Consider the following 27,262-nt stretch of genomic DNA (forward strand, 5'->3'; position numbering starts at 1 on the left):
CAGCACAGTGATCTTTCAATTAAATGTCACCAAACCTGTGATTAAGGACCATAACACATTAATTCAGTAGATACATATGGAACTGTGATTTATTAAAGTTCTACAATGGTACAACTCAAGCCCCTGTGTTCAATCAAGAGATCAGAACATTACTAGGTATGGCGCTTTATTCTAATCTGCATCCCTCTTTGAGAGAACTCAGTCTAAGTTCTATAACAATAAATTGCTAGCTACATTTAAAGTCCATTTAGCAAATTGACAATTCAATTCAGAACTAATTAATGTGTAAACCCTTAATCAGAGCCAGTCATGTAAGAAAGTAAAAAAGGTAGCTATTTATAATATTAGAAAGAAATGTGTGGCCACAAAATACTCATCCAACCTAATAGTTAAACATTCACAACATAAATGTATTACTTTACCTTAAATCTTAATCTCCATATCTGAAGCAAGAACTCCCGGGAAGGGACAGGCGTTGAGCCTCATTGGTTATTTATAATTGAAAGTAAAGGATCTGCTCAGATTCTTTTTAGAGATGAAGGACTGTGTTTGGAAGGAAGACAGAAAAGTGTTCCAATTCACAAGAAAGTGATTTTATCAAAAGAAGAAAAGATTCTGGTACAAGAGGATGGGATCTCCAAAGACAAACTTCACAGCTGTCCCTCGATGCAGTTTTGCCATGGGTGATGATGATGATGGATGCTCAAACTGGCTTAGCAAAGTCACAAGAGTTTTACTTGGGGGAGAGGGGGAAGAGATTTTTTGTTTATTTTTGGTTTCATTTGATTTTTGTAAATAAAGTTAGCCAAGACAGGCCTAAAACAGATTATTCAAAAAACAAACTTCTAAAAGGTGAAGTCCCAAATCTCAAAAGCTGTTACAACTAGGAATGTGGACATAGGTCAGTGGTAGAGCCTAGCATGCACCAGGCTCAAAAAATAGAGGGGTGGGGGTGGAGAAGGAGGAGGAGGAGGAAGAGGGGGAGGAGGAAGAAAGAGGAAGAGGAGGAAAAGGAGGAAAAAGAAGAAAGAAATTACAATTGGACACTTTCATGCTTACCCACAAAACACTGCTAGCAACAGAAAACATTTTGGCAACTATCTAATACAGAGACCTATATATAAATTGTTCTGTTCTCTCCAGTCTATTTTCTTGTGAATTTTAAAGATTGTGATAGTATCAGTCTATACTTACCATGCATCAGTGACTGTTCTAATTCATTCAACTATCACAACAAATATAAGGTAGAGTACAAATACAATTTGTGTTTTACAGATAAAGAAACTGAGGCATCTAAGTAATTTGCTCAAAGTTACACAGAGAGTAAACAGTGATGCTGAAGTTTGAAAGCAGTAACTCCAGTGTTTACATTCTTAATTACTCATACTCTACAAGATGATATTGAAAACAGTATCCTAGACCAACCACTTTATACATAAATGTTTTAAAATGCAGTGATGCTGAAAATATTTTAACATCTTCATTTTTATTAACATGTATCAATTGTACATATTAATGATGCTCAGTGTGATATTGAACACCTGCATACAGCACATATTGATCAAACCCAATACCCTTTTATCTACCCTGCCCCCACATTCCAACCTCTACTAATCACTATTCTATATTCAGGTCGACTGTTTTTTAGCTTCCAAATATAAAAGAGAACGTATGGCACCTGTCTTTCTTTGTCTGGCTTTTATCACTTAACATAATGTCCCCAGTTGCATCATTTTGCTAAAAATGACAGGATTTCATTCTTCTTTATGACTGGGTATTATTTCATTATGTATATATACCACATGCTCTTTATTCTAGGTTGATTTTAAGTTTTAGCTATTGTTCATAGTGCCACAAAAAAAAAAACATGGAAAAGCAGGTTATCTTTTTGGTATGCTGATTTCATTTCTTTGGGAAATATACCCAGGAGTGGGACTGCTGGATCATATGGTAGATCCATATTTTTAATTTTTTTAAGAGCCTCTATACTGTTTTCCATAATGACTGTAGTAATTTACATTCCCACCACTAGTGTGTGAGAGTTCATTTTTCTCCATATTTTCCCTAGCATTTTTTATAAGTCATTCTAACTAGGGTAAGACAGCATCTCATTTGTAATTTTGATAATAATATTGAATTTTTTCATATATTTGTTATATTTCTTCTTTTGTGAAGTGTCTATCAGATAATTTGCCCATTTTCTAGTTAGGTTACTTGTTGTGAGTTTTTTTAGATCCTTTGTTAATTGGCAAACATTTTCTCCAATTCTATAGATTGTCTCTTCACTCTGTCGTTTCCTTTACTGTGCAGAGGCTTTTGAGCTTGGCATGATCCCACTTATCGACTTTTGTTTTAGGTTCTATCTGTTTTCTGCTAATAGTTTCAGGGCTTATATTTTGATCTTTGATCCATTTTGATTAATTTTTGTAGAGGGTGAAAGCTAGGGGTCAAGTGTCAATCTTCTGCATATGGATATCCAGTTTTCCCATCACCATTTCTTAATACATTTATACATTATTTCTCTAATGTATGTTTCTGGTGCCTTGGTCAAGAATCAGTTGGCTGTAGATTTGTGGGTTTATGTCTGAGCTCTCTATTTTAGTGCATTTGTCTGTGTGTCTATTTTTATGACAATGCCATACTGTTTTGGTTACTATGACTCTGAAAGTATGTCTTGAGACCAAGTATTGTGATGTTTTCAATTTGTTCTTTCTGTTCAAGATTGCTTTGGCTACTGAGAATCTTTTGTGCTTCCATGAGAACTTTGAAAAAATAAAATACCTAGGAATTAGTTTGAGCCAAGGAAGTGAAAGACCTCCAAAAATGAAAATTACAAAATATTTATGAAAGAAATTGGAGAAGTCACACAAAAATGGAAAGACCTTCATGTTCACAGATCAGAAAAAATGAATATTATTAAAGTTTCCATACTATACAAAGAGATTTACACATTCAATGCAATTTCCATCAAAACACCAATGACATCATTTACAGAACTAAAAAAAAAATACTTTCTAAAAATTGTGTTCTTACAAGCCTGATAAACCTTGGATTTAAAACTCTAAGCCCTTTCAGAGAGTACTTCTGTATTTAATCTGGTGTGAGTGATCAGGATTCCAAGAACATTTTCCTACCAATATTAGAGAAATGTTCCAAATAAAAGTTTCAAGTGGCACAGACTCTAACTTTAAGTGAGTATAAGTAAGTGGTAAAAAAGGTAATAAGGAGCTGGGGATGTGGCTCAAGTGGTAGCGTGCTCGCCTGGCATGCGTGCGGCCCGGGTTCGATCCTCAGCACCACATACCAACAAAGATGTTGTGTCTGCTGAAAACTAAAAAATAAATATTAAAAAAAAAAAAGGTAATAAACTGGAGGAAGTTTTCTGACAGGAAAAAGTCATAAGGATTCACACTGCTGGTAAGAAAACTTGTAGCATGCTGGTCTTTTGGAAACATGAATAGAAAACTTTGGCAAGCTCAGATGAAAGAAATGAACAGTTATTTAAGAAAAAATAACCAATCTATAGATACGTTCTATTAATAGAAGTTTCATACATGCCAAGGGTGATAAGGGTTGGAAGACAGTATAATAAAGGTAACAATAAAATGTTAACACTTATTGTTGTTTGTATTCTTAATAGCTGCCATTCTAACTAGAGTGAGATGAAATCTTAGAGTAGTTTTGATTTGCATTTCTCTAATTGCTAGAGGTGTTGAACATTTTTTTCATATATTTGTTGGTTGATTGTATATCTTCTTCTGAGAAGTGTCTGTTCAGTTCCTTTATTGATTGGGTTATTTGGTTTTTTGGTGTTCACATTTTTGAGTTCTTTATATATCCTCATGATTAGTGCTCTATCTGATGTGCATGTGGTAAAAATTTGTTCCCAAATTGTAGGCTCTCTATCCACCTCACTGATTGTTTCTTTTGCTGAAAGGAAGATTTTTAGTTTGAATCCATCCCATTTATTGATTCTTTTTTTTTTTTTTTAAAGATAGAGTGAGAGAGGGAGGGAGAGAGAGAGAGAGAGAGAGAGAGAGAGAGAGAGAGAGAGAATTTTTTTTAATATTTATTTTTTAGTTCTCGGCGGACACAACATCTTTGTTTGTATGTGGTGCTGAGGATCGAACCCGGGCCGCACGCATGCCAGGCGAGCGCGCTACCGCTTGAGCCACATCCCCAGCCCTATTGATTCTTTATTTTAATTTTTGCACTATAGGAGTCTTATTAAGGAAGTCAGGGCCTAATCCCACATGATGGAGATTTGGGCCTACTTTTTCTTCTAATAAGTGCAGGGTCTCTGGTTTATTTAACTCCTAGGTCCTTGATCCACTTTGAGTTGAATTTTGTGCATGGTGAGAGATAGGGGTCTAATTTCATTTTGTTGCATATGGATTTCCAGTTTTCCCAGCACCATTTGTTGAAGAGGCTATCTTTTCTCCAATGCATGTTTTTGGCGCCTTTGTCTAATATAAAATAACTGTAATTGTGTGGGTTAGTCTCTGTGTCCTCTATTTTGTACAATTGGTCTACAAGTCTATTTTAGGGCCAATACCATGATGTTTTTGTTACCATCACTCTGTAGTATAGTTTAAGGTCTGCTATAGTGATGCCACCTGCTTCACTCTTCTTGCTAAGTATTGCTTTAGCTATTCTGGGTCTCTAATTTTTCCAGGTGAATTTCATGACTGCTTTTTCTATTTCTATGAAGAATGTCATTGGGATTTTGATTGGAATTACTGCCTCACTCCAGGCATAATGGCAGCTTTTAAGAATATAAACAACAATGAACTGTTGGTGAGGATGTGGGAGAAAAGGCACACTTGTACATTGCTTGTGGGACTGCAAAGATGGAAAGCAGTATGCAGATTCCTTAGAAAACTGGGCATGGAACCACCATTTGACCCAGCTATCCCCAAAGGACTTACAAACAGCATTCTACAGGGACACAACCGCATCAATGTTTATAGCACAATTCACAAAAAAAAATAGCTAAACTGTGGAACCAACCTAGATGCCCTTCAGTAGATTAATGGATAAAGAAATGTGGCATATATACACAATGGAATATTATTCAGCATTAAAAGAGAATAAAATCATGGCATTTGCAGGTAAGTGGATGGAGTTGGAGAATATAATGCTAAGTGAAGTTAGCTAATCCCAAAAAAAACAAATGCCAAATATTTTCTCTGATATAAGATGGCTGATTCATAGTAGGGTTGGGGAGGGGAGCATGGAAGGATTAGATGGACTCTAGATATGGCAACAGGGAGGGAGGGAAGGGCGGGAAGGGGAGGAGGAATGAGGGTAGGAAAGACAGTGAAATGAGATGGACATCATTACCCTAAGTACATGTATGAAGACGCAAATGGTGTGTCTCTACTTTGTGTACAACCAGAGACATGAAAAATTGTTCTCTATATGTGTACTATGAATTGTAATGCATTCTCTGTCATATGTAACAAATTAAAATTAAAAATTAAAAATATTAACACTTTCATGACCATGGACAGCATCCATAGAGCTCTACTAGCCACAAAGTCTCAAGGTAGGTTGATCCTCTTCAATCTTGAAATAATAACCAGGATTAGGTTAAGCAATCTTTGATAATAGTTTAAAATTTAGAGGGAAACGTACTTAACTGATCTTTCATTTCTTTAAATTTTGTTATAAATGCACATAGATGAAAACATATATAAACAAAAAAAAATTACAAAGTTGCCATTAGAAAAAGGATCTAGTGTTTATTGTGTTAACCTGTAGAGAATTTATATGTTGTCTTAAGGGTAGCTTGCAATATAGGTTTCCATATTGGAAAAGGAATGATTAGGTTATTATACACATGAATAAATAATAATACACTAGTTACTGTAACAGACTCTAAAATCTCACTGGCTTAACTAAGAAGTTTATTTTTTGCTCACTAAAGTCCATTTTGGTTAAATTCTCAGTACCACAATAACAACAAGATAGAGGAGGTCACAGTTTCTTTCATTCCTTGCCTTCCAATGTCACTCCAAGTATTAGCATCCAAACAGAAGCTATAAGAAGAAACTAGATCACACAGAAGGATTTTTTGAGACAGACATGCAGGTGGAATATACCACTTATACTCACATATCATTGGCCAGTCACATGGTCATGGCTAAGTACAGATGCTGCTAGAGAAAACAGGCTGCTGTTTACCCACAAAGAAAAGGAAATAGGTTTAGTACAGCAGACAGCCACTGTCTGTTCAATGGACAATCATTTGACCTCAATATAATTTAAAGTATAATGCAGCAGAATATTTATACTGGAATACTACTCTGTCAAACTATTTTTCCCTCAAATTGGTGGAAATGCCAATTACAATAAGCAAGAGAAAGAATCTGGCCAAGAAACTAATCATGTTGTATCTTCCCCTCCAGACACCATGTCTAAGGCCATCAGTACCAGTGAAGACATAGATTGGTTGTGCTGGACTGTCATCAGCACTTACACTTCCCTTCACACACCTAGTCACTCCTATGGAAATAACAACAAAAGACAAGTGTATTAGTTAGCTTTCCAATACTATAACGAAATTCCTGAGATTATTAGCTTATAGAGAAATGGTTTATTTTGGCTCACAATTTTGGAGATTCCAGTCCAGGATCAGGCAGACCCTTTACTTCGATCCTCTGATGGGAGTGCCAAATAGCAATGGCAGAGCAAAGTGCTACCCCATGGCCAGCAAGCAAAAGAGAAAGAGGAAGAGGCTGAGGTCACACAATCCCTTTCAAAGGAATTCCCCAAATGAATATGCCCCAAAAGGAATATGGAAGAGGCACCAGTCCTGATCTGGTTCCACCCTTTACCAGCCAAATGACTGACCAAGTTTTTAGACTCTTGGGTCCTCCATATGTAAAATGGGAACAATCAACTTCCTCCACATGCCATACATATTGGTAAGATGTTAAAAAAGGTACTAATGGAGGGACATGATTGAGAAAATAAGCAGATTCTGAAAGAGAGAGCAAGTAGGTGACAGAAGACTAGAGAGGAAAGCACTCTATGAAATAGGCCTATTATCTGTGGTGGTTGTAGAAAAAAAAAAAAAACCGCAATAATGACAAGGAAAAACCACAAGTTAAAATGTTTCCAAGGGGTGAAAAAACTAAAGTTGGTCACAACTCCCACCCAAAAAGACATTTTATGGAATTTCAGAACATGTATGCTGACAGATAGAATCAAACATATTTTTAGACACAAACTAGAAAGGTAAAAGAAAAGGTCAAAAGTTAGGAACAATTGCAAGTAAGAGTAAATGACTTTTCTCATGAGGTTTCCAAATTAGGACTAGTTCCCCCCACACCTATATTTCTGATTAGGAGGCAAAGGTGAAATGATATCTCCCTGCTCTTCTAACAAGAACCTATTACTCTGTCTTTAGAACTTACAATGTTTCTTAGAATTTTGAGCCCTTATAATCCTCAGGGACGAAATAAAAGAGATGAATGACATCTACACCTTTTCTTTAAAAACTGCAAAAAGATTGCCTATAAATATGGTCCATATTTTTTGCACAATTGCCAGACTCTATGTTTTTTTTTCCAAAAAAAAAGGAGTGTTTATGCCTTTAATTCCTGCATTCATTGTAGAAAATATTTATTGCTGAGAGGTTACCAGAAATTCTTGGGCTTTGTTTTCCAGAGAAACTTACAGTATAATAGACAAAGAAGACTAATTCTGTACCACCACAGGTCTTCAGCCGTTTAATCAGAGCCTCTGAAATGCAGGCACAGCACAGCATTTTTAGGATGACAAGGCAAGAATGTGTCTATTCAGCCTGAAAATAAAGCAGCTTTATCTCAAAAAAAAAAAAAAGACCTGAATGTCATCAGAGCCACAGTACCCTAAAATTCTAATTAGAATGATGCTATTAAATGAAAAACTACAGAAACTGTTGGCTAAAGAATCCCTATAGGAGGCTGCAGCCAGTAGAAGAGGTTTGAGGATGAACTGTCCTATCTTTTGAAAAATGAAACATTTAAAAAACTTTTCAGAGCACCACACATCAAGCCATAGCACGTCACATGCCAGCAAAGACCTGAGAGCAAAATGACTCATAATGTCCAATCCAGCTGTTTGGTGCTTACAACAGCTGGGCTACACTGACCAGAATTCCAATTTATAAAGCAGAAAGCAAAAATAGAACATAGTATGGTTAGCTCTTGAATCCTGCTTTCTTCAGAGGACTCCCACTAAATACTACATCATCATCATCATCATCACCGTCATCATCATCAATGGAAACTCTCTACTAAAAAAACTATCCCTCTTTGCTCAAACTATCCCACCAGCTCATAGCAGAAGATAAATGCAACTTTCATCAAGAAAGACAATCTCAGACTTTTCCTCCCCGACTCTCCTAAAACGTGCTCCTTCCTGGGCCATTCCTTTCCTTTTTTTTTTTCTACCTTCTTTCCTTCTTCAAACTTTCCAGCCGTTGCTCCAAAAATTCTCCCCTTTTTTTTCGAGGGGGGGCTCAGTTTTGACCTACAAATATGCTTTTATTTCTCTAATCTAGAAAGAAAAACATTTTAATTCTCTCTCCACCTAACTTTCTCAGCCCAGCTACCATTCCTTTCTTTACACCAAAACTCCCTTTAAAACTTGTTTACAGTCATTGTTTCTAATTCTTCTCCTCCTCCCATTTACTCTGGAACTCACCATGGTCAAGTTTGGGCCCCAAACACTGAAATCAATGGCCTCCATGTCATGAAATCCAAAGTTCAAGTCTCCACTCTCCCTCACTTGCCCCAGCATTCCACATCGTTGACCTCCTCCTCTCTAGGGCTCTTGTTTCACATGGATCCTAAGACAGCACCCTCTTCCCTCACTGGCTGTTCCTCTCAGTCTCTTTTGCTGATTCCTCCTTATCTCCTTGAATTCTATAAAGCCAGTGTGCCCCAGGCTTAATCCCTAAACAGCTTCTCCTCTCTGTTACTCACTTTCTGAGTGATCTTATCCAGTCCTGGAACAAGATACTATGAGCTCATGACTACTCTGTTTGCAACCCCAGTGAGACTTCGCTCCTGAATCAGGCCTATAAATCTGAATGAGTGTTGGCATCTCCACTTGAGCATTTAAAAGTCTCTCAAAGTAGCATGTTCAAAAGGGTAAATTCCCAAAACAAGATCCTCCTCCAGTCCTATCCATCATAGTCAATAACAATTCTGCCTACCAGTTCCTCGTGTTTGAAAACCTTGGGACTATCTTTTGATTCTTCTTTTCCTCACCTGCCCTGCATCTGATCTCCCAGTCAATCCTCACAGATTTCCATACAAAATAGATACAGAATCCAGTCTCTCCTCCCATCATTCAAATCTAGCCAACCTCTACGTTGGCTGGTCTCCTTACTTCTCAACATGCTACACTGTAATTTACCTATCAACTCAGCACACCAAGTGACCCTTTTAAACCATAAATCTAATCATATGGCTCCTCCTCTCAAAATCCAACAAGTGCTTCCCCTCCCACCCCTCCTGTGACCCTCAACCTGTGTAAGGTGGTTCTTTATTTCTCTGATATTGTTTGCTTCTTCAAGCCCCCTCGTTTTGCTCTACCCATCTACTCCACCATCCTTGTCATTTTTCTAATATACTAGACATTCTCTCACCTCAGGGCCACTGCTCTTGTTATTCCCTCTGCCTGAAACCCACCCCCATAGCCCTGTTACTATTTCCTCACATCCTTATGGTCTTTACTGAAAAATCACATTCCCAGTGAGATCTTCCCTGGGAATGAACCCACTGCCTCATGCATTTCCCATTCCTTTCCATGCTTTGTTTTTTATCCTTAGCTATTCTCTACCTAAGGTATTACATATTTTATTTACTTCTGGGTGATCCCATCTATTTTCTCTCATTGGGATATAAGCTCCAAGCAGAGAGGGTTTAGCCTACTTGGTGCTCTACTGTAGTCTAAGCTCCTACTAGAAACCCTGGCATGTAAAGTATTCACCAAATATTTGTTGAACAAGTGAATATATATCCTATGCACTTGATGCATGCATCATGAAGGAGAAACACCAGAGTAGAAATGGTTACTTCACTGGAAAAATCCACCATCATCTCTCATACAATATAGAACCTCACCTGGGCACAGGTAGATTCTATGTATCCTCAGTCTTCAAGTCAAGAATTTTAGCCAACGCACTTTGCACTATCTTCTGTAAGTTTCCATCGCCCTTGAACTCCATCGACATCACTTTGTTGTCGAATCCTTTACCTTTGCATGTTCTTCACTGATGCTGGACCCAAGCCCACCCAAGTCTTTTAACAATCAGTCTTCAGATAATATGTTATTTAACTAATAGAACAACAAAGAATAACTATAATCCAGTAATGTTTGGAGCCAAGGGAACAGATCCTGTCTTTCTCTTCCTCAGCTAAACTTTTCCAGCTATAACAGTGGATATAAGACCTCCTGGAGTATATATTTAACATGTTAAAGTATTTCTTATAGGACTCATCACCTTGGGAGAGTCTACTTCTTTCCTCTAAGTAATAAGGATCTAGATACTGGAATATCATTGTTGTTATCCCTAAATGCACTTCACTACCTGGAGACAATCTGTCTTCGGTGAAGAAGCCATTACGGTCTCTGATGCATCTCCCTTTTTAGCAACTTATTGATCTACAAGCACACAGCCAGCCACCACACCACTACGGATATGTGTAATAAAAGTTGATACAGGCATGCCACTGGCATAGGAGCATAAATGTCCTCCTTTGAAATGTTAACCACTCTGCTGACCCAAAGAGATGAAATGCCACTTTCAGTTTGAAATAAGCCTCTGGGCTTCTATTGGCTTTATTTTTAAAATATTTTTTAAGTTGTAAATGAACATACAATATCTTTATTTATTTTTATGTGATGCTGAGGAATGAACCCAATGCCTCACACATGTGAGGCAAGCGCTTTACCACTGAGCTACAGCCCCAGCCCCCCTATTGGCTTCAAAATAAACATATACAATGACAGAAAGTCTTTTCAGGGTAAGTGTTTCCTACCATTTTATAACACTCATATTGCTATATAACTCATCAATAATTTTTACAATTGAAAATTACTCAAAACACAAGCTTAATTGAAATGTAGTCTTAATTTTGATCTGTAGCACTTTTTCTTGAGCAGAAAGTGCTAGAAATTATCTAGCTTAATTCAGCACAGACTTAATACGACCCCAGAAGCTATAATGGTCATAGATATTATTTCCCTGATGTTAATCATTCTTTCAATCTAGTCTAGGGAACCTAGCAATGCAGTTGCATCTATATTTACCTTCTAAGAGCAAAAGAATTACTTATCCAAATTAGATGGAAATGGGCTATGCCCTTGGCAGATTTTATGGCTAAAGGAGAAGACTTTAAAATACTAACTGTGGGATGATCCCACCTAGAAAATAGTCACTGTCATTTCTAAAGATAATCTGCTTGTTTGTGAAACATTGAGGGGTGAGTCTCTCATATTCATTGTCAAACTATAACTTGGTGGTCTTCATAAGTCCCTGTAGGGAATGAATGCTTTGTGAGTAATGTTTACCAACCAAGGGGGCTATGGTGAGAATTACAGACCTTATTCTGATTGATAAACCATGGAAGGGATTTTTTAAATTTTTTATTTATATATGACAGCAGAATGCATTACAGTTCTTATTGCACATATAGAGTAAAATTTTTCATGTCTCTGTATACAAAGTATATTCACACCAATTCGTGTCTTCATACAAGTACTTTGGATAATAATGATCATCACATTTCACCATCATTTCTAACCCCATGCCCTCTCCCTTCCCCTCCCACTTCTCTGCCATAGAGTTCATCTATTCCTCCCATGCTCCTGCTCCCTATCCCAACTATGAATCAGCTCCATGGAAGGGTTTTTAGCAAAATGATAACATGATTAGAGTTGCAGTTAATTAAAAAAATCACTCTGAATAGGAAGTATTGACAAGAGATGAGATGAGAGAATAGGGAAACCAATCAGATGCTGCGCTCCCTATGATCAGGACCAAGGACAGCAGCAGCAACCACCTAGAATGCACCAGAGAATGGAAGAGACTCTTGGCAGTTTGGAAAAGTGAATGGAAGTATGAACCAAAAAGGGGCAATTATAGTAGGCCCAGTCTATTTTCTAGTCATTATCTCACCAAAATCACTATCAGAGGAAATAGGAGGAAGCTGCCCTAAATAAACAATTAAGAAGGAGGACTCACTGAGACAACCTGAAAATGTTCTTGACGATAAGTATTAGAAAACCTGGAAATTAGTCCCAAGAGAATGGTCAGACGTGCAACAGAAGACCCAGAAAGAAGTGCAAATTCTTTAAACCACAATAGAAACATAAATGGAGATAGCCTACCTTTATCCAGTAATGTTCTGGATAGGAGAACCAATCTGGGAAGGAGTACAGAAAGTGGGCAAGATCAAAATGAGGAGGTCTAATCCATGCTTCAAATTCTCCTCTTATGAATCAGAAATATGGGTGCTTTAAGAAACTACAAACCTTAAAAAGAAAACAAATTGAAGTTTGTCATATGTATTACAAAACAATTCATGATAGGGTTCTGTTTAATAGTGATTTCCCCCAGCCCCATAAAGTACAGATCTTTTAAAGTGAGGGTTCTAGATCTAGTGCATTCACTGAGGCAAACATCATTCATTTAACAAATATTTATTAAATATCTATTATGGCCCATGAATCGCATCTATGCATTATATAAAACTCCATGGACAAAAAAGACAATAAAAATAATTCAAAAATTGTCTAAAGGAGAAAAACAAGCCAGGTTCAGTGGCTCATGCCTGCAATATCAGCCACTCGGGAGGTAGTTTGAAGTCATTCTCAGCAACTTAGTGAGACCATGGCACAGCTTAGGAAGATCCTCCCTCAAAATACAAAATAAAAAGGGCTGAGGATGTGGCTCAGTGGTGGAGCATCCCTGGGCTCAATTCCCAGTATCACACAAAGAAAGGAGAGAAACATGGGATAAAAAATAATAAATATAACAAAATGTCACTGCTGGTAGGAAGGAATGTGTTTGGTGTGTACCAAAGCCTAAAAGAGGGGGAAGGCAATTCTACCATGGAAGTAAAGATGAAAGAACACTGAGCAAGACCAGGAGGACGGGGCATAAGCTGATTCCTAAAGGGTCAGCAGGCACTGGCCAGGCAAGCTTGTGGTGGGGCAGAGAGGGGAAAGACTTCCAGACAAAGGGAGCATCGTGAAGAAAGGTTTTCAAAACATAAAACAGATTCACCTGTTTGGGAATCCATCATGGCTGGAGCAGAGTATACTGTTATGGAGAGAAGGCACGAAAAAGAATAAGATTGCAGGGTTGGGTATACTAGCTCAGTGGCAGCACTTGCCTAGCATGTACAAGATCTTGGGTTCAGTCCTCAATTCTGAAAAAAAAAAAAGAAAAAAAGAATAAGATTGCAAAATGGGGAAGGGGACAGGCTCACTGCCAGACCTGTGGGGCCTTAAGTGTCGTGGTGAGGATATGGAACCTTATTCTGACTGGTAAATCATGGAGAGCCACTGAAGGGTTTTAAACAAACCCACAATTAGAGTTGCATTTAAGAAAATGCTCTCTGAATAGAAGGCATTGACAAAAGATGAGATTAGAGAATAAGGAAGCCAAACCAAGAATGCTGTGAGAGTCCAGCACCCAAGGACAGTAGCAGTATTAGGAACAGCCTGGAGAGATGGGTGGAAAATTTATTAGGAGTGACTTGTTCATTGCATGGATGAGGAGGGCAGGAAAGAAGAGAGCCTTTAGAACAATCTGACAGTTTCTGGCTTAACAAGGAGAGAAGAGTGATGCCACATCCCAAGATGGAGAAAATTAAGGAGAGATGAATCTGGGGACAAAAGGATAGAATAGGTCCTTTGGGACCCATGGATGATCAGTGGAGATATCCAGTCCTCAAGATGTTTAGACAGGAAGTCTAATCTGCTTATACACCGTGCAACTACTCATAATCATAAAAGAAAATGGCCCTAGAGATTGATCAAGGAAAGAGTGAAGAACGAAAAGAGAAAAAGAAGAATCCTGGAGAAGATACACACAGGCTGAAAACGAAGAGCCCGCAAAGGAGAGGGTGTAAAAATGGAGCTGAAGCAGAGCCAGGAGAGAATGATGCCTCAAAAGCCAGAGGAGGCAAAGTTTTCAAAGAGGAAGAGCAGTTCCAGATGGGAATGGGTGAGGGAGCCACGCACACAGAAGGTAGACACAAGGAAGAGAAGAAAGCAGGCGAGGAGGGAAGCCACCACTAACAGGCACTCCCAACACACCAAAGAAGAAACAAGGAAGAGGAGGAACAAGCTGAAGATACACACGCCAACCTTTTCCAAATGGAAGGTCATTCATTTGGAATGGAAGTGCGATGTGCCCACACCCTACAGAGTGCACTGAGTCTGATAGTTCATTCTGGCACCCTGTTCAGGGCAGATCTGTCCAGGGCTGCCTCTAGGCATCTCTTCCAGTCCCTTGGTCACTGAAATACAAACATGGAAGTCATTCTGCTCCAATACTCCTGAAATCCCAAGGGACTTTCATGATCCCATAGTAAGATCAGGCCCAGTTTTGGTTTTTGAAAGCACTGCCAGGTGAAAATGGAGCCCTTGATAAAATTTGGATGGGATTTTTCTGTTCCAGTTTGTGTAAGTAGAGCAGACATGATATAATCATACCACAGGGGCTCTTGGCTGAATCCATCTTCATAATTTCAACAACAACAAAAAAATACACACACACACACACACACACTGTTCATCAATAATAAAATTAAAGTTTTAATAACATTTTCTCACCAGTTTCAAAAGTGTTATTAAAACCACTAGGAAAACTTCTGATCTTTTTTAACAGTACTAGGTCTCAAACTCGGGGTCTTGTACATGCTAGGCAAGCCCCCTACCACTGAGCCACGTCCCCAGCCCTCTGATTCTTTCTAAATCAGTTCTTAACCTTTTTCTTTACTGGTTCACACTGAATTTTTTCCTTGGTATTAAAATGCCCTCTGAGGAGTTCGTGCTGAATCCCTGGTTTGTCCCTACATTCAGTAGCTAGTACACTCTATCTTGGTGCTCTGTCTTTTTAAAGTTCAATGTCAGAACAACTTAATTCAAGGGCTGGCTTTATGCTAACATTTTGGCCCTTGGAATTCTTGCTTTTTCTCCACAAGGCGCAGGAAATTTAACAAGGGGGAAGTGACTTGTATACTAGTTTCTATTTCAGCAATTATAATCATATCAAAACACTGATTTCCTCTTCTTATACAACATCGGAAAGGAATACAACTTAATTTTATTCTAAAACCTCTTTACTAGTAACTTCAGTGAAACTGTTAGTTGCCAGTTACCTGATTCTCCTCTTTTCTAAACTCCTCACAGACAAAAGTTGCCTCAAAGACAAAGTTTTTCAAGAATTTTCCTTAAAGAAGTGCACTTTATACACTGAACAGTGGGGTGTGGATAAGATGTTAGCTTTTCTGTCAGAATGATAATAATCTTTCACATAGTTTTAGTGTGCCTATATGGATGGTCATGTTTGCCTCAGATACTTTTATTTGTTTTTTAAGAAATAAAATACCACAGATGTTTATTAAACCCCCTGGTACCCTTCCCAACTCTATTTCTCCCCTTTCTTGAGAAGAGTAAACATCATCTTTCACTTCATGTTTACTAGTCCCACACATATTTTTATTCATTCAATGCAAAATGTTCCCATGAATGACACCTAATGTTTTACCTATCTTGAATGTTATGTAAATGTCATCCTGCCTTCCATTTCATTATGAATACACTTATTTCACTCAAATTTATGTTTATGCATTCGGAAATATATAGATCTATTACATGTATTTTAAATATACTGTGATAGTTTCCGTTGTACTGATATACCTTACCTCATTATCAGTTTTCTTATTAATGGATGCTTATACTTTTTATTTTGCCTATTTACTTTGTACACAGCCTGGAACAGAAGTACCAGGCTACTAGGTACACGTTTTCAACCTCTCGAAATCATCTCCACCCGCTCTCCTGTGTTGTGCCAGTTGACCTGCACTGTCACATAAGCACAGAGCTTCAAGATAAAAACAACCCTGCCCCTTCCAGGTTTGCAAACTACTCCAGTGCCTTGGGGAATAGGAGTTAGGTTGCCTAAATAGAATTGCTATTATAAAGATGAAGAGGCATTCAGGGCAAAACTGAATGAGAGATGCTCCAGAGAAAATAAAGTGTCCAACAGAGTGAGGTTCTGAATACGAAACAGCAGGGCATTTTAAAAAGCAGGAAATGATATAAATGTAGGAAGATGACCTAATATAAAGTAAATTGCCTTTTCTTGGCAAAATACTTTGACGCCAAAAAAATCAATTGATATAATTCAGATACTGCAGTCTCCTATAAAAGCAGCAAATCTGTCAAACTCCTTTGAATGCCAACAGCTTGTACTCAGACTAAACATCACCTGCAGACAATTCCTAGAGACTCCTAGAAGGGTCCTTTAAATGCCATATTTGTGCATACAAATTTACAAAGATAAACATTTTTCATCCTTCAGTCACCTGTTCACTGCCTGCCTTCTATGTATATGTGCTGTTTCAAAATATTGTAAAACAACTACCTCTAATATACATATGTGAGTATACATACATATATATGAGTGTGCGTGTGTGCGTGTGTGTGTGTGTGTGTGTATGTGTGTGTACATATAATCGAGGGTTGAACTTAGGGGCACTGAACCACTGAGCCACATTCCCAGCCCTATTTAATTTTATTTAGATACAGGATCTCACTGAGTTGCTTTGAGCCCCGCTTTTGCTGAGATTGGCTTTGAACTCGAGATCCTCCTGCCTCAGCCTCCCAAGCCACTGCATTACAGGCATGCACCACCATGCCTGGATTCTGATATAATTTATAAAGAGCTGGTAGCAATAACTGTCTCTTAAGAGAAATGTCAAGGAACCTGGGTATAAGGAAGAAGGATGAAAGACTAAACAAGAATTACCTGGTCAGAATCAGTTAGTAATTTTTAAATGGCATTATGATTTCACCCTATTAATCCACAGATGTTTAAGAATATCTTAGGATCTCATGTTTGCAAAGCCTGCCCACACTGTTCTGAAATGGCACCCCATTGCCTGAGCCCCCAACACATAAATCTCTCATAGAACCATGGGGCTTGTATTTGTTGTCTACTCACATGCCTTCTCCTTTTTTTAGCTCCTGGAGGACAGGACCTATGAATTTCACTCAAGATCCTCCACTCCAGGTTATGTACATGGCATAGTTGCTGTTCAAAAGATATTTATAGAATAAGTACAGTGAAATGTTCTGTATCATTCAGTGATTTTAAAATGACCCAAGGAAATTATTCTTTACTTCTACTTGTTTTGCATATTGGTGCTCTTTAAAAGTCTTGCTTAGGGATGGAGGCCCAGCTCAATGACAGAGTGCTTCCTACCATGCATGAGGCCATAGGTTTAATCCCCAGCACCTCAAAACAATTTTTTGTTTAGAAAAAGAAAAATCTAGTGCTCAAAAATGTTTAAATGTAAGCCATATAAGAGCAGGAATTTTGTCTATTTCATTAACTTCTGTGTCCCAAGCATACTTGGCCTACTGTCTCACACAAAATAGGTGCTAAATGAGTGAAAAGCCTTGGCTATGAAGTATCTATATACAGAACAGATCCAATTCCTTGTTTTAATTTCTTTCTTTATTTATTTTATTAATTGAAGGATGCCATAGTCTGTATCTTGAATGTCCCCCAAAAGCCCATGTAGCAAAGGCTTGGTCCCTACCTCAGGACACTGTTGGAAGGTGGTAGAATTATTAGGTGGTCTTTAAAAGGAGTTAAGTCATTGGGGGAGTGTCCCTGAGGGGTGCTTATGACCCCTGCCCCTCCTCTTTCCCTCTTATTTGCTTTCTGTCATCTAGAAGGTGAGAAGTTTTCTCTGCCACAGGCTCCCACCATGATGTGCTACCTTACTGACTCTTATGGTCAGGAGCAATCAACTCTTATGGTTTGGATCTGGATTATCCCCCAAAACTCATGTGTTGGAAGCATGGTCACCAATACAGCAAGGCCTAGACGTGTGGCTTTTAGGCAATGATTAGGGCTCTGACCTCATCATTTGCTGAATTGTTCCACTGACAGATGAAGAGACCACTGGGAGGTGGGACCTAGCTGGAGGAAGGAAGTCAATAGGGTCATGCGCTGGAAAAATGTGTCTAGTCCCCCGCCCCTTCTCTCTCACTCTGCTTCCAGGCTGCTATGAGCTAAGCAGCTTTCCTCCACCTTCTTCATGATGTTCGGCCTCACCTGGAGCACAGAGCAGTGGAGTTAGGCAACCATGAACTGAACCTCTGAAATCAGAGCCAAAGGAAATCTCTCCTTCTCAGTTGTCCTTGTCAGATACTTTGGTCACGGTGATGAAAAGCTGACTGATACACTGACCATGCACTGAAACCTCCAAAACTGTGAACCAGAATAAACCATTCTTCCTTTAAGTTTAAATCATTCAATGATTTTTAAATGATCCAAGGAATTTAGTCAACACGTCTACTTGTTTTTCAGGTTGTTTAATATGGGGCACAGCTCAGTGGTAGAGTGCTTGCCTACCATGCATGAGGGCCTGGGTTCAATTTCCAGCACCTCAAAAAAATGTTTAATTTATAAAAAGAAAAAACTCGAATGTTCAAGTATTTTTGTTTCAATAACAGAAAGCTGACTAACACAGGTGAAACAGACAAACATCAGATCTTCTGTCTTAACCATTTGAAACGTGCAGTTCAGTGGCATCAAGTACATTCACGTTGTTGGGCAGCTGTCACCATCTTTCTCTATTAGTTTTTTAGATTTTCAACCCCAAATCTGCAAAATAGCATTTCAAGTCATTAGAAATAGAAAAGGGTAATTTTTCACATGATTGTACAATGGTAAGAAATTAGCTGCTTGGTTTTCCACCTTTTCCTATTTCAAATTAGTGCCTGGGGATGATCCATCTAGAAATCTCTTTCTCTTTCTATTTGTTGCACTCTCTCTTCCCCTCCCCCATCTTCCCATTTCCCTCTTTATACGCTCTCGCAACCATGTTCCTATTATTTATTCTTTTTTTAATTTTTTTTTTAGAGAGAGAGAATTTATTTATTTATTTATTTAGTTTTCGGTGGACACAACATCTTTGTTTGTATGTGGGGCTGAGAATCGAACCCGGGCCACACACATGCCAGGCGAGCGTGCTACCACTTGAGCCACATCCATAGCCCCTCCTATTATTTATTCTGCACCTAAATTTAACTTTCTTATCACATGTTAGAGCATGAAAGGACTTGGAGGTTCCAGAATCCAAACTCATATTTACATATGAGGAAACAAAGTCGTATTTAAGAATGTATGCAGTCTCTCAAAACCAACAGATGTCCAATGAAGGCATAAGAATAAGTTTCCTGGGACTGGGGTTGTGGCTCAGTGGTAGAGCACTTACTTGCCTAGCATGTGTGAGACACTGGGTTCGATTCTCAGCACTGCGTATAAATAAATAAATAATAAAGGTCCATCGACAACTTAAAAAAAAATTTTTTTAAAGAATGAGTTTCCCTTCTGTTCACACACTTCCTCCTTTCTCTGCATATTTCTTGGAGCAATAAGTTTGAAACGTATCTGCATTTAAATAAACATTTATGATTCTAATGTCTAACACCTAGAGTGGATAGGTGGTTTTGGTGGTGGTGACGTGTGTGCAGAGTCAAACTAACCAGACTCCGTTTAGCATTCTGACAAACTATCTACTAAAAGTGGAGAAGGGAAAAGTATTTTTTAACTGACAATCCAAAGTGGAATAATACAGATCGATCCTCTAATTGATCCTCACCAACTCTACAATAAAAGAATAAGTAAACTGACCTTCTGGAATAGAAATATGGCCCTTGACTTTGTTGACTCAATAAAAAGAGCTCACCCCTGCATTCCCTGACCAGTTGTTTCCTGATACAGTTGATACAAATATGACCTCCTGAGAAAGAGCCCCATCCACTCACACACAACCACCACTTTGGGAAACTGAGCCAGAGTATAAGCTCCCTTAGGTCAAGGATGAACTATACCTCTGTTCTCCTGGACACCTAAGAAAGAGCTCTGCACTCTGTTCCAGAGCTCTATTAATCATCAGGCCTCCCTGGTACACTGTGTTTTAGGCTGATTGAGGACAACAGTGTGTACACTCATAGCATATCAGCACCCAATTAACATGTAGGCATAGGGGTGTATGTCATGTGTAGAAGACCATGTGTGTTTACATGGGTTTATTTGTGAACAGGTATGTCTGGGGTTCCAGATTTTTAATCAATCAGAAAACAGTGTTTCAGGACCTAATAAATACAGAGACCCACAAGTTTTAGAAGTAAAACTGTTCCTGGCCTCTGGGAATGTATAAAACCCTCTCCAGTCTATGGAAGGCTTTCCCCCTCTTTTTTCCACCACCTTGATTAGTTTTATTAGATCTTATTTTTATTCCACAAATAAGAATTTATTGTCTTTCCCATACCCCCACCCAGAATGTAAGCTTCTCCATTTTATCCAACACTGCACCGATGGCCAGCCCATAGGCCCTCAATAAATAACTGTTGAATAGTGACTATTTCCTTCATGTCTATAAAACTTGAGCATCTACTACAGTGAGCAAAGTAAATACCCAAAAATTATATGACAAAATGTATAAGAGCTTCTCTCCATGGAGCTCAAAACAAGGTGTGTAAGCCACTCTAATTGCCTTAATTTAGAATTAAGACTCTTCCATTTTTAAATTTTGAAATAGGGTCTGGGCTGAGTCTTGCAGGCCAGGCTTGACCTGTGACCCTCCTGCCCCACAGCCTCATGAGTGGCCATGATAGTGAGTTGTTTTTAATGGAATCAGGGAAAGGCAAAGAAGAGAGAAATATGTGAGAATTCTGTGAGTCAATTATGGAAAATTAATAAAATACAGATTTAGGATAAATGACCATGAACTAAAAACCTTCTGCAAACATTCCAGAAGCAGTTTTTTCCTAAAGTATAAAATAATAAACTGAATTTTAAGCCCAAATTACCATGCAAGTGTTCTCATGTGAAACAAAGAATGTGCTTGTTCTTTTTAGAGGCTTTAGACTCCATGTGGCATGGAATCTACTGTAAATGCTCACTGTAATCTGCACTGTCCAATACAACAGCCACTAGCCACATGTACCTATTATGTAGTTGTAATGTGGCCAACACAACCAGGAAAGGAATTCTTAAATTTTCCTTAATTTTGGTTATTTTAATTTTAATTAGCCACATAGGGCTACTGGCTACCCTACTGAGCAGCACAGCTACAGGGGGTTTGATATATAAGCTCCTTGACTGGGTCCTTGTCTGTTCTCTAGCTCCTCTTCTGCTCCTCTCCCTCCCCACAGAATCAACTCTTGCAAGGCCAAACTGCTGTTTCATACCTCCATGGCTCTGCAGACGCCAGCCCCTTTGCCTTAAATGCTCTCCCTATCCAACTGCAAATTTCATCAAAATCTCATTTAGATTTCGTTCCTTGGGACAACTTTCCCTAACCTCCCTATCTCAGCCCACTGCTGCCACAATCCACCATTGCCTCCTCTGTATTTCTCTGAATCCATTTCTGTTACTATTCTCATTATCCTGTAGCTGTAATTTGTTTTCTGTGACACCAAGGATTTACACTAATTTTGAAGGCAGGTCTTATTTATCCCTCCATCCTGGTCATGTGTGGGCCCAGCCATCATATAATAAATCATATAATACAATACATAGTATGTGTTTGCCGACAACATTATTCATTTTTGATCATGCATAATGTCCTATGAAAATAATTTTCTGAGAATTGACAACCACTTTATGGTTACTTGGGCCAATATTTATTAAAAGGCAAATCTTCATACTAATAAAAAGTTCTTAGAGCAATAGTTAAGGGTCTACTTAACTCAAACCCTATCAACATAGTAGTTCAGTAGAAACCAAGAATATAGATGTTCCCTAGCACAAAATCCTACCAATAGCTCCTCCTTCTTTTTTAAAAATATTTTTTAGTTGTAGATAGACACAATACCTCTATTTATTTATCTTTAAGTGGTGCTGAGAATCGAACCCAGGGCCTCACACATGCTAGGCACATGCTCTGCCACTGAGCCACAACCCCAGGCCTAGCTGCTGCTTCTGATGTAAATCTCTTGGATTTCAGAAACTGATCTTGCCATTGATCTGTCCCCAGTGGCTAAGGTGACTTTTCAGGGAGACAGGGAAGAGGTTCAGAAGCAAACAAAGAGGATCTCATTTAAGACTCTCCATGGTCATGGTCATGGGAATTTAAAATAATCTATCTTTGCTGCACCACCCCCCCATCCAATCCTACCTCCAAGAAGGAAATAATTAAAATCCTTTTTAACATGAAAAATAATGACTTTGGGTGATGTGTGTCCATCCAATGACATGTTATCCAAAAGGAATTGTGTGTTCTCCTAATTTCTTGACAAAGATTTTACTCAAGAAATCTTCCTAAAGGGTATCACCATGCATCTTTTGTAATGTTATCTGGCCCAATAGCCACACTTTTAAACTCATGATTTTCCAACTAATTTTTTATTTGGATTCCCACACAATTATTCCTATAGAGTCAGCTCTTGGTGAATACATTGCTGTAAGCCTTGTTTGTATAATTCCCAAATATCAAGCATGTGTTAAATATATCTTACAAATGTCTATTCTTCCTGCCCTCCAGGAAGGTACCGTTCAGTAATGCAAACAAGGAAGTACACAGTGAACAGATACATGCATGCTTGTGGGCACAGCAATAGCAGCAGGCATTGAAGAAAATGGATTTCAGGAAGAATATGAATCCAAAGGACCATATCTTCAAAGTAGATATAAATTTGACTTTTGTTTTATTAATTTGGCAGTTTCATTTTCTTTTTAAAATGCACAAATGGTACTTTTGAATGTAATGAATGATGATTTAATAAATGACTCAGGGCTGTACGATCATTTAGATAAATCTTACATTTTCCCATAATATTAGTAGATTTTAAATAATCTTTTTTCTGGTTTTCCTTTTCCCTTGCCCAAAACAGATCTCCCAGAATCTTAATAGAATGTGTTTCAAAAAGACAAAAGCCAAAGATATCTTCTGAGGATCCTGATGAATAATGTGAGATAAGATGTCCTAAATTCAAATATAGGGACATCAATTTCTTTTTTTAACTTCCTTATAAAATCTGCTCACCTAGGAAAAAAACACTGATTAAGTCTAAAAATTATGTTCTACATTTTATTGGAATTGCCAGTGTATTCTAATATAAAATGCACTTATTTCCAAAATGTATTATTGCTACTTGGAAAAGGCAGATCTGGTTTTCAAAGATGATGCTTTAAGGTTAAAAATGAAGATAGTGACCTCAAATCTCTCACAATTTGTAAGGCTGGCATGCCATCTATCTCAATAATACCTAACAAGAATGTCAAATGGACAGAAACAGCCATGGTAAGCAGGTGCTTGAAGCTGACAGTGATTGCTGTATTTGAGGTGATGGGAACAGCATTTCCATTAGTTCAAGTGAAATACAATGCCCTGCCAACCCTAGGTATCAGTGTATTCAATCCCCCTGCTGTGGGTGTCCATTTTCTGTTGCTGCAATTAAAAATCAGTTGATACAGAGTCAAAATGTTGTACATTCTTCCCCTATCCCTTTCCCTGTCACTGTGTTTCCAGCTTCACCGGAAGAACATGTCACTATGGTAACCAATCCCTCTGGTGCACAGACCAAGTCAACCTTTCTAGTCAGATTGCCAGGCAGAGTAACACAGAATCAGAGCCCTGGATGGAACCACCAGAAGCCATAAATTCCATCCCCTTGTCTCTAAGTGGAGTTAACTCATGCCAGAAAGAAGGATATCTGTCTTGTTCTAGAAGGTGTTCAAGAATATCCTGCCAGTATTTGCCAGTCATTATTAACATGAATTCTCCCCATGTTTCAGCTAACTTCCTGCTATTTCCATTTTGAAGAAAGCAAAAAGAACAGATAAAATAACACTTAAGAAATCTGAAAACTGTCACCCGTTGTCAAAAACAACTCTACCTCCTTCCTCGTTTTCCTACTTTCTCAATCCAAGCCCAAGTTGCTCTCTTCTGAAATCCCCTAACATCCTGTACATCTTTATAAAGTTGTAGAGCTCCAAATGGGTCACCTGGCTCTAATAAGAACCTGGTCATGAAGCAGATAGGATATCTGTAGTATGAACACACCCATAACTAAATCAGCTGAAATCCCTAGTCATTCTAAAGAAGCTACAAAGCAAACACCAAGATGGATTCTCTCTCTGAACCCACCTCACCTCCTAAATGTGAACTGGTCTCCTAGACTGTACCCACTGCCTGTATTTCTCAAATAATTGACTTTTTAAATTATTTTTTTCTAATGTTTCAACACTTTTGTAAATCAAAGAACATTGGTTCTTACAAATGCTATTTTAAAACATCAGTAACCTCAACAGCATTATGATAGGATACATTAAGAACTGCTTTATGTCCTGGGCTCAAAGCATCTTGCAAATAATAGCATCATTGTCACCTTAGTATCAATATTAGTAGTTGAAGTCAATGAAATATTGAGGAGGGGGCATGACTCACAAAATCTGCATATCTTCTCAGGCTGCAGCCCTGATATTTCTTCAGATCAATATTAACACACATCACATCCAAAGAATATTTCAGTGGGGTGATGGTACAGGATGGTTCATGACATATAAATCATACAAGATTTACAAGTTGCATCAAATAAGGAGAATTTTTCGTTTATGTTATCATGTTAATGTGTTGAATAAAATGTTATCATTAGCAAATGCAGCTTGTTTTCTGTTTTCGTGTACTTTGTATATTTTTCATGTAAGTCCTCTGAAAACCACATTTTTTTCTCTGAAATTCCAACTTTGGTATTACTTTTGTTGTGCTTATTAAACCCTGCTGATATTTATTGCACATAACTCACTTTTTTGTCAACCACTTTTTCAAAAGGAGAAATTTTTTTAATTGTGACATGCTACTACCCGGCCAACAGGTTTTGAAATGCTATACACAAAGGTTGGTGATGTATTGATGTTTATATGACCAATGATTTTTCCCTCTGTTTTCCTTGTTTGGATCAGTTCGACATCTAAAAGATGAAGAATCCGAGTCTATTACACGGACATATCAGTCTTAGAAGAAGGGCTTCTTCAAAGAACAACGATATAGATTCCCTTCCCTCTCGGAGACTAATGAAGCGTTATCCTGGATAACAACCCTGGACCATGAGATCTCACGCGAATCTGGACACACAAGAGCAAGACAAGAAGCCTCCACCGCTTTCCATTACCATCTATGGGAAGGTAAGTTCGGGCACTCGGAAGTGCAGACAGGCCTGGGTAAATGGACAGCTGGTGGCCGGGAGCAGAGGCCAGGGGCTGCAGGGCCTACCCAGAGGCGCCAGGCTCTCTGCAGCGCCACGCCTCGCGCCTCCCGCTTACCTTTCCGAATGAGGGCAGCGATCTCCGGGTCGAAGCCCTGCCGGTGGCACTTCCTCCAGAGGCCCATGTTGGTGGAGTTGTACTGTCGGCTGCACTCGTCCGCGGGGCTCATGGCGAAGAGCTGCCGGCGATTCCGGGCCCGGAGGAGTTTGCCCTCCCAGCGGTCCAGGCGTGAGCGGCTGGCCCGGAGCGGCAAGTTGTTGTTGTTGTTGTAAATAAAGCCAGGGTCAACCCGGCGAGTATTGAAGGCCTTGCACCTGTCCCTGTGCTTCCTAGCGTCGGTCTCGTACCAGTGGTCGGAGCAGATGGCCACAGCCAGCATGCCCAGGGCGCAGAGCGCTAGCGAGAGGCCCGTGTAGAGCAGTAACCTTCCGGCAGCCATGCCTCCGCTTCGCGGCTACACCATGGGCATGATCCGCCGCAGCCTCGCCTTCCCTCCGCGCGCCCGGAACAAAGCGGCGGGCGGCCGAGCTGGGGGATGGGGACAAGAGGGGGACTCGCGCCGCGGCGCCCCCTCGGCCCCTGCCTACCGGTGCACGGCCCGGGGACTGCGGGGATGGGGGCGGGCAGCCTAAAAAGTTCTGATCCGGCGAGACTCCTGCGGGCTCCTGGGCATCCTCCGGGGCAGGTGCAGCCTCAAGCGGCGGCGAACTCCACACAGCCGCTTCCCGCCCCCTCCCCGCAGCGCAGAAAGCTACTGCTCCAAGGCGGCTGCCTCGGCGCTCAGCCGAGTTTCGGGCGCCACTGCCCTCGGCCGGGAAACTAAATGCCAAGTGTCCGCAACTGCGGTGGAGCTTGCTGGGATTTCTTTGTGCAACGTAGAGACCGGACCGACTCTCCTGATTTCTGGGGAAGATGAGGGTGGGTGCTGTCAAGAGGAGCCACTAGTCGACAGGATGAATTGAAACATCCCCGATGTGGCCGCCTGGCGAAGGAAACCTCCAGATGCCAAGGACANAAAATCCGATTCCCTGGTCACCAGCAGGTCCTTGTTCCTTCGGCCCACGCGGGGCTCTCAGAAGCGGGCTTCCCACGGACGCACGGTCTCTGCCCACCTTTCCCCTCGAGCTCCCGTGTTGCCTGCCTCTGGCCTCGCCATTCAGGCGTCCCCTCCAGCGGACGGCGTGGACACCCGAGAGGCGTTACGGGACGAGTTCTGGCCTGGGGTTTGCGGAGACTGGGCGGTAGCTGACTGGAGCGGGGGGCGGGCTGCGCAGAGGAGGGCGCACAGCGCTGGGCGAGCAGCGCCGGGCGCTCGGAGCTCGGCGCACAGCGCCTTCAACACCATGGACAGGGTCGCGCAGTCGCTGCGCGCTGTCAGCCCCTCAGCTAGCCCCCGGGGCGTCTTGCTGCTCTCTCCAGCGAGGTTTTCTCCTTGGAATGTCCACCGAATGCTTCCAGACCCTCCTCTGCCTCACTTCATCTGGCTTCCCGCATCCCCGGAGCGAGCTGCCCAGGTGCACAGAAATTGCTGCAGGCACGGAGGAAAACCTGGTCCCGGCTCCTCAAAACAACCCGCCCCCTTCTGCCACCTGAGCCCTGGTACTCTAGCACCGCGTCTGCTCTGTCCAACTAGGGTCAGCCGCTCTCAGATTGCACCATTTTCTTCGCAGCCCACTCAGACGCCGACATGCCGGCTCACTCGCAAGCGTGCACAGAATCCAGTCCAAGCCTCAGCGT

At 40.1% G+C, this 27,262-nt stretch overlaps 1 protein-coding gene across 1 annotated transcript in view; it reads right to left on the minus strand.

The window, feature by feature from the left end:
* Tmem178b (transmembrane protein 178B) overlaps positions 1–26,543 on the minus strand; it is a 349,770-nt gene extending 323,227 nt beyond the window's left edge. Inside the window, exon 1 of the mRNA XM_048786815.1 lies at positions 25,583–26,543. Within this exon, the coding sequence (XP_048642772.1) occupies positions 25,583–25,964 (382 nt within the window). The 5' untranslated portion in view covers positions 25,965–26,543. The remainder of the gene's footprint in view (positions 1–25,582) is intronic.
* Between the last annotated feature and the right edge of the window lie 719 nt (positions 26,544–27,262).

Source organism: Marmota marmota, unplaced genomic scaffold (assembly GCF_001458135.2).
Source record: "Marmota marmota marmota unplaced genomic scaffold, marMar, whole genome shotgun sequence".
Classification (NCBI taxonomy): domain Eukaryota; kingdom Metazoa; phylum Chordata; class Mammalia; order Rodentia; family Sciuridae; genus Marmota; species Marmota marmota.